Source organism: Terrapene carolina, unplaced genomic scaffold (assembly GCF_002925995.2).
Source record: "Terrapene carolina triunguis isolate 2854851 unplaced genomic scaffold, T_m_triunguis-2.0 Scaffold236, whole genome shotgun sequence".
NCBI classification, from domain to species: domain Eukaryota; kingdom Metazoa; phylum Chordata; order Testudines; family Emydidae; genus Terrapene; species Terrapene triunguis.
In genome coordinates this window covers 10,254,371-10,270,562 of record NW_020664587.1, presented here as the reverse complement: position 1 = coordinate 10,270,562, position 16,192 = coordinate 10,254,371, and the positions used below count along the sequence as shown (strand labels likewise).

The following is a 16,192-nucleotide window of genomic DNA, read 5'->3' as shown; positions in this document are numbered from 1 at the left end:
TACTAGGGTTATTCCCCCCCGTCCGGGGGGAATTTCCAAAAAGCCGAACATGTCTGGGAAAAATACTCCCAGCTTTGCTGGCATCCCTGGCTTACCTTAGAGCGGGCTCCGGCGACTGCTGCTGCTCCCTGACTCCGTAAGAGCCGAGCTGCCCGAGCGCTACCGGCTTCACGGTTTGTCGGGCAGCCCTCATACCTCCAGACCCTGCGCCCCTGAAGGGGAAGTGCCCGGACGGGGTCGCAGGGTCCGGAGGCATGGGGGCTGCCCGGCAAACCGTGAAGCCGGTAGCGCTCGGGCAGCTGTTTCGTGTGGCTGGGAGGGAGGAGGAGGGAGAATGCAGGGTGCTCAGGGGAGGGGGTGGAGACTTTGGGGAAGGGGTTGGAATGGGGGCGGGGAAGGGGCAGGGCCCTGTGGAGTGTCTTCTTTTTTAAATGTTTTAATATGGTAACCCTAGTCAGTACCCAACTTTGTCATCTTTCTACTGCCATGACCCATCTTTTCATAGAATATTAGGGTTGGAAGGGACCTCAGGAGTTCATCTAGTCCAACCCCCAGCTCAAAGCAGGACCAATCCCCAACTATTTCCTTTTTTTTTGCCCCAGATCCCTAAATGGCCCCCTCAAAGATTGAACTCACAACCCTGGGTGTAGTGGGCCAATGCTCAAATCACTGAGCTATCCCTCCTAAGGTGACCAGATGTCCTGATTTTACAGGGACAGTCCTGATATTTGGGAATTTTTCTTATATAGGCTCCTATTACCCCCGACCCACTGTCCCGATTTTTCACACTTGCTGTCTGGTCACCCTACTCCCTCCTTCACCCTGTACCTTGGCTTTAGAGTCCATTTCTCCCCTCCCTGATAAAGCTAATCTACAGATTGCAATAAGCACTACAGTTCACAGTAGTATATAGCTCCTTTGTAAGAACTAAGTACTGTTCTAGAAATGATAATCTAGAATAATTACTATGAATATTACGGTATTTTTTCACATGGGCCATTTCTCTCTTTAGGTTCTTATAACTGTGCTGATCACTGTCGTATCTAAGCTACCATTCTCTCCTCCCTAACTTTGTGCTGGTTATTCTCTGTTTTCTATAAACTTGCACAGTTCTCTGTTATTGACTACTTATCATAACATGTCTTGCATTTATGGGCCAGAGTCTCAGCTGCTATAAATCAATGAAGCTACATTAATCTCCACCAGTTGAGGATCTTGCCCTATGTATTTAATAGATGTTTACATTTTAGATGAGTTGCAAGCCAAAACAAGCCAGAGTAACTATATCAAGTGTTGTTTATGTTTACAGCTGGGATGGGTTAGGCAGTGTTTGTAATGGGATACAGAGGCTTTCACTGGAGCTGCCGGTACAAATTAGGTACTATGTGGTGGCTGTTCTGTGAGTCTAACGAGTTGATGGGCTTCAGCCTAGTCTCGGGCAGACAAGTGTCTATGCCACAGAATCCACCTCTGCTACTGGCATTGATTAGTGCCCTTGTTAGCACTCTTAGGGGAAAGGCCAATGAGTGAATGTGCTATGAAGACTGAAAACAAGCTCTTACCTTTAGATATGATACTTCTATAGTTGGGTTAAGGCACAAAGGCAGGACAGTACAAACTTGCATTACTGCTGTATCTGATCTATGGGTAAACAGAGGATTGCATTCTCCAAGACTTTCAGCCAGTACCATTCAGGAGCATTAAAATTCGCATGGGGGAAAAAAATGTTTAATAATGGTTTTCAGTCTCCAGCAAAATCCTTACATTGGAAAACCAACACCACTGATTTTTCCATAATATCACCCACATCTGCGTGTTCATCAACGTGAATAAACATGTCATTTCCAGAAACTGGCTCTTGATTCTCCCTCTCTAAATGCATAAGGTTCCAGAGGCATGCAGAGAATTCATCCCATGCAACCAGTCTGCTCAACTGTCCCCTGTGGGCAAGTCTATAGTTGTAATACATCAATTAGTCACTAATACCTGGTAGAGTACTGTCAAGGGGAAGCTTGCTGATGGATTCCCTCACAGCCTTAAAAGCTACAGGACTTAAAGTCGCTTCAGAATATCAGGCAGGCAGTTATAAGGATGGATGCTTTCCCGGTACTATTGGAAATGACATTTTTATGGTTCAAAGTGGAAATCAATTCTATTTTAAAGTACTTTTTCATTAGGTCACTTAGGTTGTTTCAAGTCATTTGTCCTGGATAAAGCTTGCACAGAAGAGAAGCCTGGTCATCTTGTTTGTTTGTGAAGTGTTACCCAACTGTGAATGTGCTGTGTATTCAAATCAGGCTGTCTGATAGGTGTGTGCAGCACTACATCCGATTTGCCATCTCCGACAGGGACCTGCCCGCAAGAAGAAACCCGCTGATGAGATGCAAAAGTCACTGTTCCCCAAGAAGGCAGCAGGACTTCATGTGTGACGTGTCTGGGCAGCTGATTGCATCTCTTGCGAGCAAGACTCCACCTCTAATGGGCTGGAGCAGGAATTGCCAAGTTCTGGCCCTGGATCTCCCATTCCCTTGCTGTGCGACCTTGGACAAGTCTCCTAGGCCCAAACTTCCAAGCGTGGCCTATGGTTCCGACGGCCGCCGTTGAGGTGCGCCCAGCTTCAAAGGGCAGCGCAGGCTGCCGTGGGATTGGATGGCAGCGCGGTTCCCCTGTACATGTGGGGGGGCTCGCCCTGGTTGGTTTGGGAGTGCCAGGGTCACCCCCTCCAACAGGGGACGGCTCTTCCAGCCATTATGAACAGCTTGGGAGGGATTCTCCCACCCACCCCTGTCCCTAGGTTCTTTCCTGCTCTGCCTCCTCTCCTCCCCCCTTCTCTGTGCATCCGAAGAAGTGGGTTGTAGCCCACGAAAGCTTATGCTCTAATAAATTTGTTAGTCTCTAAGGTGCCACAAGTACTCCTGTTCTTCTCTGTGTGTGTTCTCCCTTCCCACCACCTCCTCTCCTCCCATCCCTGGCTTCAGGCCCTGCCCTGAATCCCTCCTGGCAGCAGAGGGCGCTCTGCCCGCAGACAGGGGGCTCTAACGCAGCCCTCGGGCAGGGCATCAACGTCACTTCCTCCGTGGGTGGTGCGTGGGCCGGAAGCGACTTGAGAAAGCCGGAAGTTAAGCCGCGGCTGCCCGCTTGTGTTGACTACGTAGAGGGGGATGGCGGCGGTGGGGGATGGAGCCCCGCACGGAGGGGTGAGGCGCCTGACAGCGCTTCCTAGGGGCTAGAGAGCTGGGCTGGGCAGAGAGGGAAGGGGTCTGGAGAAGGAGGGGGTAACTTTGGAGATGGAGGCTGTTGTGGGTCGGGGCTGTATGGTGGGATGGTGAAGGGGTAGGGTAGGTGTGGGATGGAGTCTGGGGGTAGGTTGGAGGGCATGTGGAGGGAGGTTGGAGGGCATGTGGAGGGAGATGGTGGCACCGACTCTAATACCCTGGTTCAAAACATTGTGCTCTCGAGCCATGGATGCAAACCTCCCTCTTTTAAATCAAATCCAAGCATTTCACGTTTGTTGTTCTAGGCCTCTTCTGCCAGCTCCGACGAAGAATCTGCGCCTACTGCAGCGGAGGAGTTGGCTGCCCAGAAGAGGGAGGAGAGGTTGAGGAAGTTCAGAGAGCTCCATATGAAAAGGGTAATATAGCCTGTGCTGCCAAATGGCCAGGACGGTAGGCCAGTCGTGCTCCTAGCCAGGTTTGGTTTGCAGTTTGGGGTAACTGAGCCACAGACTTCTTTTTGCAGCAATTATTTGAAGGTACCTTTAAAACCAAAAAAGGTAACAGGTCCTTAAAGTTCTACATTATAAAGTAGGGGAGGGGAGAGGGAATCCTAATCATCCCCATGCAAAATTCCACAAACAAAAATAAATTCTAGCATTTAATTCCTCTGAATTCTCACCTGGGAAATCATATATTGGGGGAGACAATAAGGGTTTTCTCAGGGTAGACAAAAATGCTTTTGTCAGAGGACCTAAGACAGTTTTACAGAATGTTCTAAATGTTCCTTTTCTGTGTGCCAAGAAGGTCAATGGGACACTTATCTTGTCACTTTCTGTTATACAAAATTCACTGGGGGCGGGGGGGGGGGAGATGAAAGTAATTTCAAACTCCTCTAAAATAATTGCTTTGATTTAATTTAAATATCAGTGGGTGGAAATCAATGTTTAGATTAATCTCTTACCAGCCTTTTGGCTAAAATCACGTGCAGTAGACCCCCACAACGAGCCAGTACTGAGAGCGTGCGGAGTTGGTCGACGCTACAGCCAGCTCATGAGACAGCTCATGAGACAGCTCATGGTGTCCGACACCATCAGATGGTCCAGAGACATATACATGGCCAGTACCGGGTCGAGTAATCTAGACCGCCAGCCAGGGAAATAACCCACTTCCTTCCCTGACGAACCAAGGGACGCACCCCACCCATGTACTTATGCACTACACCACTACTGACTTGGACTCTAAATACATTCCATGGGTGGCGTACCCGAGCCCACTTATCCACTGATGTTTTAAAAACTCCCGCACCCCAGTCTGGGTCTATGATGGTTATGTGCCTTGTATGTTTCTTGTGAACCTTGTAACCGATACTTGTAATCCCTCATAACCCAAGTCTGACCCCAGGGGTACAGTACCTTCCCTTGTAACTTGTGTAAATTTGACTTTAAACATTGACTTTAATAACTGAGGCATTTTCGGGGGAGGGATATGAGAACCTGCCACTGCAAGTGGGTGGACTAAATTATTTAATAGGCTTCTTCTGCTTTCTGACTTTTATGATTGTATATTGCCATTTTCTGTGAGTTCAGTGACAAACTTTTACTCCTAGAATGAAGCTCGCAAGCTAAATCACCAGGAAGTTGTGGAAGAAGATAAAAGACTTAAGTTGCCTGCAAACTGGGAAGCAAAAAAGGCTCGACTGGAATGGGAACTGAAGGTTGAGGAAAAGAAGAAGGTATAACACATATAAATGTTGATTGCAACCATAACCTTTCATTTTAGGACACTATCCTGCAAAGATTTTAACACTATGTGCTGTGAATAGTTGCATTGACTTCAGTACAACTACCAGTAGTACATTACATTAAGCATGTGCATAAGTCTCTGCAGGATCAGTTTAGTACCCCTGGGTAGGGACTGTATCTTCTTGGATGTGTGTAGCTATATATAAATATTAAAAACAAAAAAATCATCCAGCATCAGACTAGGATCCTTGGTGAGATTGTCTGGTATTATCAAATTTACAGTGTAAATAAAATTAGGAAAATATCTCTAATCTACTAATCTTGTCTACTGCTTTTTTGTTATGCTTTAAAAATTTAAGAATTGCTTGTATTTATATTAGGAATGTGCCTCTAAAGGAGAAGATTACGAGCGGGTGAAGTTGTTAGAAATCAGTGCTGAGGATGCAGAAAGATGGGAAAGGAAAAAGAAGAGAAAAAATCCAGACCTAGGATTTTCAGGTAAGCAACTTAATTTTATTTTTCAGGGCTTGGCTAGGGGGATACAAATATTTAATCTTTTTAAATACGTTTTCACTAAAACTTGAGCCACACAGAAAAGGTCTTCTGTTAATTGCAATCCATTTTATTCTAAAGATTATGCAGCTGCTCAGTTGCGCCAGTATCAGAGGTTAACCAAGCAGATCAAACCTGACATGGAAAAATATGAAAAGCTAAGAGAAGAAAAGTAAGTTTCTCTTTTTGGCAGACCCATGTATTTTTTTAAATGACATTACCTGTAAATATGAATTGTTTTGATGAACTAGTGTCTAAAAAGGCTGAAAATTCTTTTTAGTTCATGTAATTCAAACATATTTCATCTTGTCTATTCTTTTATGTGCATTGCAATACAAATGGCCTTCTGTCAAGGTCCCATAAGAGTTATATCCTGGATGATACTGTAGATGTGTAACTTGTAATATGCTAGTTCGTGTTCTCTATCTTGTCCCTGTTCTATTTTGATAAAACAGTTGTTATGTACAAAAAATTAGTAATTTGACAAAGTTTGTTTTTTACTGTTTACCCCTTTCTCGTTCAGCGGAGAAGAATTGTATCCAACAGCAAACAGTCTTCTTCATGGAACTCATGTACCATGTAAAGAAGGGGTTGATAGAATGGTTACAGATCTTGAAAAACAGTAAGTAATAAGATGGTCCTAATTATATCAAACCATTGCATTCATAACATGCGGTGCTTTTGCTATTTTGTTTGTCTTAGTACAAGCATAACTTGTGGTGTCTGGTAGCTTCTGCATAAAGACGTGTATTTAAGTATACGGTCAGTATAGCCTGCCCTATTTATGAATCTGTACACTAGTCTCTATATACAGGATTTTTATGCAATTCTGTACACATTGGAAGAACGTGTTGCTGCACAATAGATGCCCATGCCTATTTTATTTTACATGTTGATTTTCATTGGGTACATCAAAGTATTTTGAAGCAAAATCCTGGCACCAATCAGTAGCCAGTTAGAAAATATCAATGATGTCTAATAATCGTACTTTGTAAGACTAAAAAGATAATGGAATGCCTTGGTATATTTATCCTAATTACTGGACATCAGATTCCAATAAAATGTAATGAAAATGTGTTTTTTCTCATCATAATGGGAACAAAAAATAGTGCTATTTCCCATCAACTTTTCTCCTGTCATCTCTTAATCATAGAAAAAAGCAGTATCCCTGCTTATTTCCTTTAAAACTACAGCAACTTTAATATTCTCTGACCAAGTACTTAAAATTCTGAAGATACCCTCTAAAATTTCTTGAAAGATTGACTGAAATAGGCACTCTCCTCTTCATTTCACTTTAAGAACCGCAATTTAAGTTTTAAATTTTTTCTGAGTACTTATGCTTCGATTTCACATTGTGTGGGTATATAGCTTTGCAAGTGTAAAAATTCAAGGATAGATATTCATGGCCCAATTCTGTTAGGTGCTGAGTGCCCTCAACAATAGGAGTTGAGGATGTTCAGCATCCTGCAGGATTAGACCCCAAAGGGGAAAAATTTCATGTACAGGCATAAGCAACATCTAACCCCCGTTCTGCTATTAACCTGCAGTTTCCAGTGTGACCAAAACAGGCAATCAATACAAATACCAATCACTTTCACTGAAGAAATACATCCAGTGGTGTATGTAATTTCCACTTGGTTTTAATAGTGATGGCTTTTACTGTAGATATAGGAATGTATTCATTCTAATAACTAGTTTTCTGTACATCAGGGGTCTGAAAATATTAATGTAATTCTCTTACAGAATTGAAAAACGTGAAAAATACAGTCGACGACGTGCTTATAATGATGATGCGGATATTGATTACATTAATGAGAGAAATGCCAAATTCAATAAGAAGGCAGAAAGGTTCTATGGGAAATATACAGCAGAAATTAAACAGAATTTGGAGAGAGGAACAGCCGTCTAATCTTTCACATCCCAAGAGAGGCACAATTCTACAATTAAATTGTTCAGTACAAACTAGGCATGTTTTGCAGAAAGGCTTAAAAACTGTATCAACATGCTAATTGTGCAAATATAAACTTTGCCATACTTTTAATATTAAATGAAACTTGTGAAAGCTTTTTTTTTAAATCCAATAATGTGTATTGCACAAATGCTTGAATGACATTGGGTATCATAGCTATACATAGCTTGCCCTTCCAATGGTGGCTAGTTTTTGTACATTTAGGAAACCTCAAAAGGGTTGGTACTCAGATCATACCCTGCAGTTACATAAATGTAGTTTTTGTTTGTTTGATTCAGATTTTGTAAAGTAGTTGTGACTATTAAACACAGAACTACATGCCTGACTTTTTTTTTGTTTGTTTCTTCCACACTAGTAGTAAATGTGTGGAAGTTTGTTTGGTGGTTTTGTTTTGGGGAGTGGGGGGGAAGGAGGAGAAGTGAGCAGAGAGTAAAAACCAGATGACTGATATCCTTATTGTGGAGCAAATATGTAACCTTGAATTTTGGTAGTCTTACTGAACAGATTTCAGAGTAGCAGCCCTGTTAGTCTGTATCCACAAAAAGAACAGGACTAGTTGTGGCATCAGAAGTGGGATGTAGCCCATGAAAGCTTACACTCAAATAAACTTGTTAGTGTCTAAGGTGCCACAAGTACTCCTGTTCTTTTTACTGAACAGAGTTGCATTAAAATTGAGATGTTCTTAGTTTTCCTGTGTGACACTGGGCAATTTTAACTTTGCTGCAATTTTCCCCATCTTTATAAGAGCAAAGCTAATTACAATTGTATCTTCTCACCTACCATGCTATAATTAAAATGCAGGAGCATGTGCTGTGCATATAGAAAGCTCTTCAGCTAGGTATAAACCTCTGCAGGCTGCTAAAGCAGCAAGACTTCACATCTTTATGGGGGAGGTGGTGGTTTCTTTTGACTTGTTGGCTCAAGAGACAGAACTTCTTGTCTAATTCTCCTTGGAAAGAATTTGATTAGGGGAGGGCAACTCTCAAGGTAAGACTGTGTACTCTGGAACAAGATACTGGAAATCTGCTACTTGACAGTGTGGCTGTTTCAGACAAAACTCCATTTTAAGTTTGTATTGTATAAAAGCAATTGTACAGTAATGTTTGTTTCAAATATGTTGCAGGTTTGACCAGGCTCAGGTGGTCTGTAAACTGAGATGCTAATTTACACTCAAATTACCTTTTGGATGCTGTTCTTGCAAACATGAAGGGGCAAAGTTTGGGGAATGTGGATCCATGGTATGGGAAATATCAGGGTCCAATTCACCTCTGTAGGCCTGTGGGAACCTAAACTCTAACCTTAGTGTTGAGGAACCTCTAGTGGAAGATGGAACAGAGGGCTTGAGAAAATACCTGCATTAATTGGCAAAAGGCTGGGGGCTGGTTGAGCCCTTATGGTTGCTCTGTACTTAGTTTTACTATCAGCCCCTTTCTGTGCAGTTATATCCCAGAAAGACCTTTTGCTTGCATAGCTTGTTTTGTACAGGGAACTGGTTTAAGTTATGGGGCAAAAATAACTGTTGGTATAAGCAGGCAATACCTTTCTAGTCTAGACAAGGCCTGTGTGCGCCTGGGTAACTTGCAGCTGCTACATTCCTCAGTGGATGCTTCTAGGGCAGAGCATCAGTTGCAGACCTTATACCTCTAGCTGCAATCACAGGAGATTGTAGCTTCTCTTCACACACACCCCAAAAACAAAAAACTAAGGGAAGCAGAGTATGATTACAGTAACCCTTATGAGGAACTGGACTTTGTTCCCAGATGCTGCATCATTTATCATTATAAACATGCTACTACACAACAGCAGTTGAGCAATCCACCCGCTCTGACAGTCTTTCCTCCTCTTTGCTTTTCACCATTCTATAGTAGTTGGCAAAAGCTGCTGACCAATAAGTTCCCACAAGAGGGGTGAAGAACCCTTAAAGCTTGAGGGTGATAGGTGAAAACATACCTATAGAACAGGAGCCTCTGTTTAAGTGGTGCTCTTGAGGGGTTTTTTGCACATACCTACAGTTGTGTAGATAGTGGACACATCTACACAAAGCTGTAGTAGTTTCTCTGGAGTTTGGACCTTGACCAAAAAATAGACTACCCCTGGCCTAAGGGGTGTGAATAGCAGTGCTCCCCAAACTGCTGCACTAACCCCCCCCCTGCACAAACAATGGAGGTATGAATTTGAAGGTCACTTTAAGTTCACATCTTTAGCACCCACAGGGGGAGTTACTGTTCAGCACTTTAGTGAGGACTGCAGTGTAACCTAAAGGTTGTATGACTAGCAGTGCTCACTAGTACTATGCTGAAATCCCCCCCTGTGGACACTAAAGATGTGAACTTATGGGGACCTTTAAGTTGCCCCTGTGCAAATACAGACATGTTTACACTGCAGCACTGGCTAAACATGCTTTTTTTATTATTAAATGAATTAGTTCTGCCTGAACAGCAGTAGGTAGGCTGAACAAGTTAACCTGCTTTTTTGCCATTCACCTAGTCTGACGACCTAGAAAAGATTATAGCCTGTATTAAGTTGCACTACTTTAAAGCAATGACTGATTTTGCCATTGTTCTACATTATGAATTTTCTATTTTTGTGGCTTCCACAGGTGGGAGGTGCAGTAAAGCTGCTCCTCCCCACACTGTATTCAGAAGTTAGGCATTTTTTCCCTCTGGCTATTCATTGTAGAATGTGAGTGACAGCATCTTGTTTTATTCCATATTGAACTGGTATTTTTTGTTGAAGATACTTCTTCCCCAACCAAGACAACAGCACTGGGATATTTCTCCTTGTACAACACTAGTTTTCCCATAGACTAAGCGTTGGTCAGCCAAGGGAAATGCAACTAAGATTACAACTTGTTTGCACTGCCTCAATAAAGCAACAGCTACTACTAGTTAGGGAAAGAGTACATTACACTTGTTAAAAAAAAAGTTTCCACACCAGAATATTCAATACAAGTTTTATTGTGCAAACCCTTTACATGAATTCAAGTTTAGTCAGTCTTGTCTCTTCCCCCCCCAAAAAGTCACAGTAAATGTTATGAAGCCCTAAGGAAGTATTACTTGATCACACACTTTATACATCAATGCTTCAAATGTCAAGCTGGCATGTGTAGATCACTGGTATAGGATCAGGACTGGAAACAAATTAGGATAATGTAAACTTCCTCACATCAATATATCCTTACTGCTTTGAAGTCCAGGGGATCTGAGTAAATTTTATGATTACCATTTTAGATCTGAGTAGTGGTGATTTAGTTCAAGGCTTGTTTTTAAGACTTATCACCAACAAGAAGAACTGTGATTAAGTTTTAAGTGTCAATTTTAGAAGTTCAAATAGAAAGCAACATATAGTGGGACTCTCATTCCTTAAGATTAAACATGCACGACTGGGCCATAACTGAGTAAGGATTTCTGCATGACAATCATACAATCGTAATGCAAACATCTGCAGAGAGATTTAAGAAAGTGTATTCCAGAGAATCACTCAGAGCAGGATACGCATTTAACATTTTTAACTTGAAATCAAGTTGCTCCAACATCTGAAGTCTATTGAGAGCATCTGATTATTTCCTATTTGCTCTTTAGTACTTCACCATTCACTCAAAGCTAATTACATAAGGCCAATTTCCACCTACAGAGCTCAGACTAGAAACAAAGAGGGCAACTTCACAGTTCAACTGAATTATTACATAGGGCCTTAAAGAACAAAACAGAGGTTTTACTTAAATAATGCATTACAAATGTTCAGAACAGTGGCTGCTAAAGTAACATTGAGAAGAAGTTACCCACCTGTAATTTCTACTCCATTCTAGTGATACAAAAAGGTATTTACAAATATATACCTAAGATTCCCACTTGTAGTTTCTGGGTCATTGTGCTGTGTTTTCAGATCTGGAAAAAAAAAAATCTAACATGTCAAAATTAACATCTTTAAATACTTATTAACAAAAATATTCAACCGGATAAGAGGATTTCAGACCTCGCTTCTGGAAGTAATGCATAATGCCAATAGTTCACAGGGCAGTGAGTGAAAGGTGCTAGCGTGCTCGGAAGGGTGCGCTTTTAGGTGAAAGGTTAAATAAGCTGTTTTCCTCCTTCATTGGAACCCATTGCCCATAGGGAGTTCTCTTTGTATCTTCTTTTCCCAAGGATACTGCTGTCTCTTTAACAGAGAGACTTGCTGGTTTCTGGAGTACTGGCTTTGCCATTGTGTTCTGGGGAGAAGAAAAAAAAGTTAGAATATACTTTTTTCTTTTCTTTTTTAAAAAAGAAAAATGTGAAAAGTGTCCACAATTGTTACCTACAGCTTTAGAAGACTATTTGTAGTTTATGAAAGCCAGTTTTTTAGAATGAATCCAGGAATACTGAAATCAATACACACAGGTAAAGAAATGAAAAATAAAAGCTTCACTGAAGCTTGCATTTGTAATTTTAAATTGCCATAGCACAACTTTGTATTTATGAAGATGAGAATGATGCTTGCTATATAATCCCGATTTAACGAAGCCAAATTTGCTTTTCACTAACTTCTGGTCAACTTGAGTGACCAGTTGTACAAGTTGGAAGGTCCACAACACTACAGCTTACAAATCTATGGCTTACTTCTAAATGCTTTTGCCTCCGGAGAGCCTAATCTCAGGCTACGTCTCCCTACCCGCCAGATTGGCGGGTAGTGATCGATCTATCGGGGATTGATTTATCACGTCTAGTGTATACTCGATAAATCAATCCCTGATCGCTCTACCATCAACTCCTGTACTCCACTGCGGCAAGAGGCGGGAGCGGTGGCAGCTGACTGCACGCCGTGAGGATGCGAGGTAAGTCGACTTAAGATATGCAACTTCAGCTAGGAGAATAGCGTAGCTGAAGTCAAAGTATCTTAGGTCGATTCCCCTCCCTAGTGTAGACCAGGCCTCAGTAATAATATCCCTACACTCCACATTTCTCTTGAATTACCTAACTATATTATACATGGAGGGCTATTAAAGAGGGTAGTAAATTGAACCCAACTGACTTCCAAGGTTAGATAGAATGTACTACATATGTGAAAGAATAAGCTGGAAATCAATATTTCCTATCTTAGAAATATGCACTTACATTAGGGCTGAAAAATGGGCCTTTCATTGAGGGAGATCTCTCAGTTCCACTTTTGGTTACGTTTTCTGTTAGTCTTCTGGATTGCTAGAGGAGAAGGCACAGAGTTTAAACAGGGTCACATTCTATGTGAATTAAGGAAACTCACTTAGAGTATGAATAGTCTAGTGTAAGTTTTGTCTCAGCTATTGAGATCAATAGTGGCTTTAAAACTGTAAAGTACTAGAATGCACATACAGATCAGATCAGTGTTGAAAACTCAAATTGGGAAATGTTTAGTATTTCTATCAACATAATTGTGTCAATGTACAACCTTATATCCATGCTCATGTTTTAGCTTTAACTAGGGAATTTATTGTAAGCATGGACTTCATAAATTGAAATGGAATGTTACAGCAAGTTGTGCATAAACTCTGCATATCCACCCTGCAGAGCTTTGGAGAAGGACAATAAACTTATCTGCAAGTGATGCAGGCCTCTTCTTCTGTAATCTCTCAACATCTGGAATATATTACATACATTATGAAAGGGACACCTGTGCCATTTATTTAGTTGTCCAAGAAACCCTTACTAAGTTTACTTTCTTTAATTTTGAAATACAAGTTTGGTATAAGCTACTGCTACGTAGTTACTATTGTAGGTGTGCATCTGACCAGATGCAACGAACGTTAACAGCTTTCTAGTGCAAAACTAGTTTAACCTGATTAAGTTCTCTTTTCCCTCCCCTAATTCACAGCAGCTAGAGCCCACAAGCTCCTTAATTACCACCAGATTTTCTTCATCAATGTCTGGAGACCATATTCATGATTTCTATAAGACAGAAATACAGTATGTAAAATGTATTTGGGGTCTGGGCATGGGATTTCTGGGAACAATCTGATGCATATGAAAAGACTATACGACAGTTATCAAGCACAAAGATTAATCTTTACAAACGTCTATTAAATAGGCTTTGGCAAATAAGCCTTTAATTGTTTTGGGGCAAAAAACAGATCAGCCAACATAATGGGCACTTCCCTATTGGGTTTGAAAATTCTCTCTCCTTCCTCACATATCACTAGTGGAAAGTCGGTAGGCAAATAATGAGAGCAACCATCTAAGATTCCAAGGTACTCTTCCAGCTTTAAACAGGTCTACAAAGGTTTTCAGCATCTTGATAAGTTTAAAAACTTGGATGTTTCATTTCATAATACAATTAGTATTTGAAAATTTAAAGGTACTTCGCAATGAAAAATTAAGGCTAGCACAGCTTTTCATGCATGTCGTATTAGTAGTGTAGTTTTGAAAAAAGTTTACCTTTAAAATCAAGATTACTCCAGTTTATAATTACCTCAGTGGACTCCGCAGAATCTTCACTTCTGCATTTTCCACCATTTGTCTCTTTGGATAGGCTGTAGACTCTCAAGCTAGCTGGCAAGACTATGTTATCTGTTCCCAGGGCTTTTGCAGCATTAGCCTTTGCAATTTCTAAGAGTTCCCTCCTATCTACATAAAAAAGAAGAAACATCTTCTGTAAGGGTAATCATGGCGTACTGACTCACCCAAAAAGAAACACTGAGTCCAGTGCAAAGTCAGTTTACCCTGGAAAAAGTATGTTCCCAAACTAGTGTAAATTTATAGATACCATCCCCTTTAAACTGTAGTGTTTATAAAGATGGCAATTCCAAAAACGAACATAAAACGGGTAAGCAATCCAAATCAGATTTTCAGTTGACGTTCTAGGACAGAACTACAGCACCAAATATTAAAATTCTATATAAATCTAGCAACAGGAAAAGTCTACAAATGACTCAGTCTTGAGTTCTATTCCTTCCCACCCATGTTACGAAGCAGGTATGCTGCTACCCGCTGAATGCAAATACCTTTTTCACTTAAGTGCAGAGGTGTTCTGCTACGAGATCTTGTTCGTGATCTGCTTCTCCAACTTCTGTAAGCCTCAGGATATATGGTTCTCCCAAATCCATAGTATCTTCGGCCTCTTGATCGTGATCTGCTTCTTGAAAAGGATCTTCTATAATATGGTCTTCCACGAGACCATGATCTTCCATGAGACCAGGACCTGCTGCGTGATCTATACCTTGGAGGAGAACGGCGGTATCTCCTGTAGGTTCTAGGATGGTACCTTCCTCTGTATCGAAGGCTACGTGATCTTGACCGACTTCTGGAATATGATCTTGAGTATCTTCTATACCTTCTGGAACCATTTCTTCTAGCTCGTGATCTTGATCTGCTTCTAGACCTGCTCCAACTCCTTGAGGAAGTTGAAGACGTGCTTGAACTAGATCGTGAACTGCAAGATGATCTGCTAGATGATCTTGAAGATGATCTGCCCCGACTAGTTTTGGACTTTGAGCGAGAATCTCTCTCTTTTGGTGAGCTTAGAGTTAAATCATCCATGTAATTTGTCATATCCTCTGTCTTTTTGTTTGCCTGCAGTTTTTCTGTGACAGTGCCTTTAGAAATTGTATCTGTTTTGAATGATGTTCTAGAACATCCAGTTTCAGTTCCTGTTTAGAAAAAAAATTGGTTTAAGATTTATTCTTTGTCAACAAACCAAGGTCAACTTAAGTCTACTATACTCACAAAACTTAGGATAGCTAAAAGTGAAAAGTAAAACTGCAAAATAGCTCTTGAACCTTCTGCCCTAGACAGTTCTATTTACTGCTTTAACTTTTTCTCTGTAGTTAATTTCTTCCTGGCTTTATCACACACATTTCCCATAAATTAATGGTTTCAGAATGTGGCCAAATTCTCTCTCAGAAGCATACTGCTAATATGCAGATATATTTGCACATGCAGACAATTACATGGCATTAAGGCTAATGAAGTGCAGATTTTCACTGTATGACTTGTGCAGATGTTCCAACAAACTATTTTCAGTTTACAAGGGACCATTTTAAATGAAAGAAAAGCATTTCTGTTGTGAAATAGCAGTTTCCTCTGAAAGAAAGTTGACTACAGTGAATTGTACTGTCATGAATGTAATGCCAATGAACAGATCAATTCATATGCCAAATACCAGAAATTTTATAGTATTTGTATTTGAAAATTTAAAATACTAAATACGAATAGCTAAGATGGCCGCCATCATATACCAGCAGCCATTTTAGTTCTAGTTATTAAAATGGTACTGCATTCTAGGGAATAAATACTTCCCCTATCTCCACCTTTCAAATCCCCTCTTGGCTTTGCTATGACTGTGCCACAGTCTTCTGATTAAAGGAACTCCATTCAAGCCTGGCATTTGTATTTAGTGTTCACTGAATACAGAAGTTATCCAGCAAATCTTAGGACTTACTGGAACACATTACAGATAAGCATGAAATTTTTAATGTCAATTACATTTATTTCCTTTACTGTCAATATAGAGATGAAAAATGGAGTTTGCATACCCTACCTTACCTTTAAATAAATGCCAAGCTCACAAGTCCCAGAACAGGACACACCTAAAAGAGGAAGCCTGCAATGAAAGCTAAGCTCACTGTGCTGAGTGCTGTCTACAAAGAACGGCGAATCTGCAAGTGCCAACAAGTTCTCTGCATTGTACAGAACACAGGCACAGTGCACCTGCCAGGAAAGCTGACCTGCTCCACTGCCTGACTTGGGTGCTTCCATTGGCAAGGA

At 41.1% G+C, this 16,192-nt stretch overlaps 2 protein-coding genes across 5 annotated transcripts in view; one reads left to right on the top strand and one right to left on the bottom strand.

Annotated features, from left to right (window-relative positions):
* Positions 1 to 3,098: 3,098 nt before the first annotated feature.
* SYF2 (SYF2 pre-mRNA splicing factor) lies at positions 3,099 to 7,796 on the top strand. Its single transcript, XM_024203692.1, has 7 exons — positions 3,099 to 3,197; positions 3,521 to 3,631; positions 4,822 to 4,947; positions 5,338 to 5,455; positions 5,591 to 5,681; positions 6,033 to 6,131; positions 7,253 to 7,796. The coding sequence occupies exons 1-7, from the start codon at positions 3,162 to 3,164 to the stop codon at positions 7,416 to 7,418; spliced, it is 747 nt and encodes a 248-aa protein (XP_024059460.1). The 5' UTR covers positions 3,099 to 3,161; the 3' UTR covers positions 7,419 to 7,796.
* A 2,621-nt stretch (positions 7,797 to 10,417) lies between these two features.
* RSRP1 (arginine and serine rich protein 1) overlaps positions 10,418 to 16,192 on the bottom strand; it is a 6,686-nt gene continuing 911 nt past the window's right edge. Inside the window, exons 2-6 of one of the 4 annotated variants that reach the window (XR_002908297.3) lie at positions 14,431 to 15,075; positions 13,899 to 14,053; positions 12,572 to 12,655; positions 11,454 to 11,688; positions 10,418 to 11,365 (exon numbers count right to left, since the gene is read on the bottom strand). Coding sequence is in view for 3 of the 4 variants with exons in the window: in XM_024203665.3 (XP_024059433.1) it covers positions 11,512 to 11,688; positions 12,572 to 12,655; positions 13,899 to 14,053; positions 14,431 to 14,977 (963 nt within the window). In the remaining variant the exon portion in view is untranslated. Of the gene's footprint in view, positions 11,689 to 12,571; positions 13,070 to 13,898; positions 14,054 to 14,430; positions 15,076 to 15,970; positions 16,187 to 16,192 lie in introns of those variants that run through there. The other 3 variants (XM_024203665.3, XM_024203663.3, XM_024203664.3) reach the window with 3 other exon arrangements.